Source organism: Lissotriton helveticus, chromosome 5_1 (assembly GCF_964261635.1).
Source record: "Lissotriton helveticus chromosome 5_1, aLisHel1.1, whole genome shotgun sequence".
NCBI lineage: Eukaryota > Metazoa > Chordata > Amphibia > Caudata > Salamandridae > Lissotriton > Lissotriton helveticus.
The window spans coordinates 124,403,677-124,408,939 of NC_136065.1; the positions used below are offsets into that span (position 1 = coordinate 124,403,677).

The following is a 5,263-nucleotide window of genomic DNA, read 5'->3' on the forward strand; positions in this document are numbered from 1 at the left end:
TTCACCCTTGCAATTACAATGCACGGTTTCCAACATGGTTTCCATACCAGCCTGTCCGACATGAAAACCATGTCGGAAAGCATGTTTGGGGGGCGCACGTCCTTCACTAAGAGGCCGAGGGAGCACTATCATGCCCCCCCTGTTGAGTCATGCACCTTGTGGCAGGCACCTTGAGGTTCTGCACCTCCCATTTCACTATTGGAGCATGCATTATGGCCAGTTTATGGTCGTAATGCATGCTTCCATAGAGAAATATAGGAATGCGACCAAACATCCTAATGAGGTGTCGGTTGGTCCCAGGACCGAGTCAGTGTCGGGCAGAAGGAATCCTGCCCGACATCCAAATCAGGCCCACAATGTTAAAAGAAAAGGTCATTACATGGGCAGTGCATTTTTTAATAAGTGTGTTTTCTCAGCAAATAAAAGAAAGCTTAGTCCAAATTTATGAATGGTTTTCTGAATGAACAGCAACATTTAACAGCTTTTGATCGAAACAAAATATGCCTAAAATACATTTTCAACACAAAGTATGGGAAAAGAAGAGGTGAAGTTCAGAGTTACGTACTGTAATTTATGTGAAGCTTCTTCATTATTTCACAAAAGGAAAGACAACATCATTTTCTATACTAACTGAAACAGTTTACAGAATTTCAGGCAATATTTCTTCTAAAAGCAGGGCTAAGTTGAGGTCAGCCTTTTAAGCATTTTGTGCATGTCCTTGCACTTTTTATTCAAACCATTATTTAGCATGCTGTTTAAAGCATGTTTAAGATCTACATTAACAAGTATGTTGGGTACTACGTTTTTTCTCCTTCAAATGTTGTGCCATTTTAATACAAGTCGCATGTTAATTCTGTACACTTGTTTTATTATTGTAAGTTTAATAAAAGCACCCTCTCAAGGTGTACAGGTAAACACACTACAAAAAAAGAATGCAGGCAGAATGTGGCTATTTAAAAAAAAAAAAAGCCTAATTCTGGTCTCTAGTTTCACTGCTGATCTCATTGAGAAGTAATGTCCTAACCAGGGCTTCTGAGACAGCATAAGGGTCACAGTTGGCCGAAGGTCGGCGGTCTTCAAAATAGCCAAAGCCTTCTTGGGCTACCTGGTGTGGGATGCGGATGCTGGCACCGAGTCGGGCTACACCAGAAGAAAAGTCATGGATTACGGAGGTCCCATTTTGTCCAGTTAGCCGCCGGGAGTTGTCCTTGCCCCCGTGGGGGTCATACACACAGATGTGGTGGTGGTGTCTCTTATTGAGTTTCTCAATGGCATCCTCAATGTATCTGAAGAGAGGAAGAGGGAAAAAGCATAGGCTAGCATTAAAAAACATATGATCATGCTAGACGATATTCTCTACCAAAGCCCTCTCAACAGGAGGTTCCAAAACCACCCTGACTTCCCTAATAGTTCCAAATGTTTCTTTTATGTACCTTAAATGCATACATGTCTCATTTATTATGCTCTCTATGACTTAATTGTGTATTACTAGTCCAATTATTTTCTTATTGTCTATGTAATGAGCTTAGAACATGATGATGATGTATACCTTGTAGAGTCACTCTCTTTTATATACAATAAAAAAAACTGAACCAAAAAAAAGCATATGAACACATTACTAGAGTGCTCATTTGAGGTACCTTGCCTGCATGAGGGCTGTTGGCTGATCGTCACGCAGGGGTACAGACCCCCACATTGCAATGAATGAGCCATTCCCATGTGTCGTTTTTGATCAACCACGTGGTAGGCTAGAGTTGAGTGACCTCCCTCACTCACCTACCCAAAAAAATAAATGACTTCAGTTAGGCATGCGGTTGCCTACTTCTGTTTGCCATCTCTTCACACTACAGGCGTTTTTCCAAGTTAACAAAGCAATCAGCTCCATACAAACTGCATCTGACATTGGCTGTATAACAGCATCCCTGTACCCTTAGGAAAATACTTCACCAAGGCCATCTTGCTGGCTAAGCAATGCCACCACATCACATTCCTATGCATATGAGGAAACCACAAGTAACAAACACACTGGACAGCCATCCGCATCCAAAAGCCACCTAGCTGTTGAAACAATGCTGTACCACTAGTCCGGTAAACTATTTTCATTCACTCACATCAATATTACAGTAAAATCCTATCGCTTGCCCATAACAAAACCCATTTTTGCCCCTTCTCCCTTCCACTTTCCAGTTGTACTGGAAGATCATACAAACTGCAGCAATTCACCATTCAGAGAGAAAAATAACCCTTTATTTTAGAGTGGTGTTCCACTGAGCACATAAACAAGTACCATCCAAGGGAATTATGCATATTGGGGTAGGAAAAGGATTTGGAGCTTAGACACCACTCATTTCATGATATAACACAAGATTAGCTTCTATAACTTCAATCATAAAGCTTGAACCAGAACAATCTGAAAACAAAGCTACAGCAGAGTTTGGTCAGGTGACTTACTTGAGCCCACCTGCCTTGCGCATGGCTTCAGTGCTGAAGTTGGTGTGACATCCGGCACTGTTCCAGTTTCCAGCCATCGGCTTGGGATCCAGCGTGGCCACGACCCCAAAGTCTTCACACACTCGGTGCAGAATGAAGCGAGCCATCCAGAGGTGGTCTCCAATGACAATCCCTTCGCAGGGACCCACTTGGAACTCCCACTGAGCACAAAAAGGAAACAGGACTGCTGGTTTGATTTTACTCTAAGAGAAACATTTAAACATCAATTTAATAAGATGATCAAAGGGCAGTGCCAAGCCTTATGCTGAAGGACCCCACGGTTCTATGTGCCCAAGAAAAGCAGACCTCCCCCTGGAGTTAGAAACTTTAGAAAGTATTACAGGTGCATTCTACTGACACCCACACTGCAACCTTTGGGAGGGCTCAGGGGTTCTTTTCTTTGCGTATGCATATGTTAGGCCACTGCTGGACCTCTAGGCTGATAGCTCCACCTCAGCCATTCACTGACAACCACAGCTAGTACAACCAAACTGATAAATGAATGCACCAAAGCTAGCAGCAGAAACATTGCCTCTTGCATCTATCCAGCAAGAGTCCTCAATTCTGAGCATAATCCTGGTTTCCTCACATTCAGTGGCGGCTCCCCCACTAAGGCGGAGGAACGTTGCCCCACTGCTGTGCAGCAGTGAAATAAAGGAAAAATAAAATGATAATAGCTCGAGGTTATTATCATTTTATGTTTTCCCGCTGCTGCAACTTTGCACGGTTGGGTGGGCTGCTCTGACACAGGAGCAGAGGGTGTGGTGAGCACACTTTGCAAGTGCGCATGAATGTCTGGCTGGCCATCTGGGGCCACCCAAACATTCATTGTTACTTAGCATGTTCTCCACCTTGGCTGCATTACAGCCTTGGTGGAGAACATGCAGAGGCTCCCATTCCCCGGCGAATGGCTGTGCTCAGACCATTGCTGCAGCGTTGTGATTGGCTTTGGGAAGCCTGGGTTTTTACCCATTAGAACCCTGTATTGCAGCATTGTGATTGGCTTAGGAAGTCTGGGTGTGCTTCCTATCCTTTTCCGGTGGTGCTGAGGGATGAGGAGAAGAGACGAGGAGAGACGTGGGGTATGGTAATTTCTTTCTTCTTGTTTTGTTTATTAATTTCACTCTCCTTAACCACCATCCCACCCCCCATCCCCCGCCCTGATACCCCCGATCGGTGCCGGCTGCGACTGCTCAAATAGCTTTTCCACACAGTGAAAAACACTAGTCTATCTGAAAGTCACTTGGGAAGGTGCCCAGAAAAAGCATCTCTTCCCAGCGATGGAAGGAAACGGTTACATCTATTTTACACTCCAGAGCGCTTTCTATGTGGACATAAGCCCTTCACTTTGCAGATATAACCTCCCCTCATCCACTGAAATTTCACTGATGTGCACCCCAAATATTAATTGTACACAGTTTCTAGACCCACAGGGAGGGTGACCACAGGTTTTTAGTCAACCCTGAGTTTTGTGGACATATTTGACCATCGTATCATGTCCATTCAGGGCACGGTAAAAGACTCTTTATCATTTTTGCTGCACAGTTAAACTAGGGAATGCAGAGTGCCTAGAGGTAACTTACTGCACAGTGTACTAGAAGATATGATCACCCAAATGGCATAATACCTAAGGCTTCATACCAACAGCGGTATCTAACAAGACTGCCTAAGAATAAAATTAAACTTGCACTACCACCTGCTTCCCAGCACCAGAAGAGACCCTATAGGATAAGGTCTTGAGCACTCTTTTACCATAGGTTTCTTGGCGCTAGACCACTTAAACAGGAATCAGTCACGTTTTTTCAAGAATACCTGAAGGAGCAATAATTCATTTTAGCACGTAGGCTATCTGGCAGAAGCTTCCAGAGCTTAGCTGAGCACACCAAAAAGAGATGGCCCCTAACTCTGTTTCTGTGGAATTTTTGAATTGGCAAGTTAGTTGTAGCAGAGTGCAAGGTTCTTGTGGGCGGTGTCTTTAGTTTATTTGCAATTAGAAAAATCAAATAAATCACAGAGCCTGTAAGGATAAGGCTGTGTTGTTGATGAAGAGAGCTTTAAATTAGAAATTGCCAGGAAGCATGAGTAGTCATCTACCACCTGCCTTCTGACTAAAGGACAATTATGTCAAGGCTCTTCCATGCACCTTCACAGACAGACCATTCCTCAGCCATCTCCAACAGCATCACTCACACTGCCTTCAACCCCCCTCAGCACCCCGCATACAAGCTACAGACTGTTTCGAAATATTGAGTTAACAAAAAGCCCTGCATTTGAGAACATACATGAGCTCGTCCGGTGCTCACCTGTGATAGAGCGCACACAGCAATGTAGGGGTGCATTATACTCATGGTTTAAACGCATCTATCTATATTTCTATCGTGTGCAGTGTATTACATTTATCAAATGCATTTATTCAACATCGTAAACATAGAATCATAATGTATATCTTTAAATAGGATTTACATGTATTAGAGACACCATCATTTCTGTATGCATTTGTGCAGAATGATATTATATTCATAATAATGTAATTGTGTGTTAAAGTTGCCTGCACTGTAGGCCCAGAGTTAAAAGTTGCTGATGGTTTCGAAAGCCTCGGTTACTGAAGAAATAATTAAATGTTTTGTTGTGTGTGCCAGAACAGTATGCTCTCATCCCATTGCAGGTATAAAGAATTCAACATTGTTAGTTAGTTTAAGGAGATAACTGGAAGGTCTTTGAAAAGTCTGAGAAGTGGGAAGGGAGGATTTCTTCTGTGCCTGGCCTATCGACA

The 5,263-nt window shown here is 43.3% G+C and overlaps 1 protein-coding gene across 1 annotated transcript; it reads right to left on the minus strand.

The window, feature by feature from the left end:
* Positions 1 to 970: 970 nt before the first annotated feature.
* LOC144752412 (glutamine synthetase-like) lies at positions 971 to 4,838 on the minus strand. The gene is made up of 3 exons (XM_078640344.1): positions 4,794 to 4,838; positions 2,452 to 2,693; positions 971 to 1,286 (listed from the first exon to the last, which is right to left on the minus strand). The coding sequence occupies exons 1-3, from the start codon at positions 4,836 to 4,838 to the stop codon at positions 971 to 973; spliced, it is 603 nt and encodes a 200-aa protein (XP_078496470.1).
* Between the last annotated feature and the right edge of the window lie 425 nt (positions 4,839 to 5,263).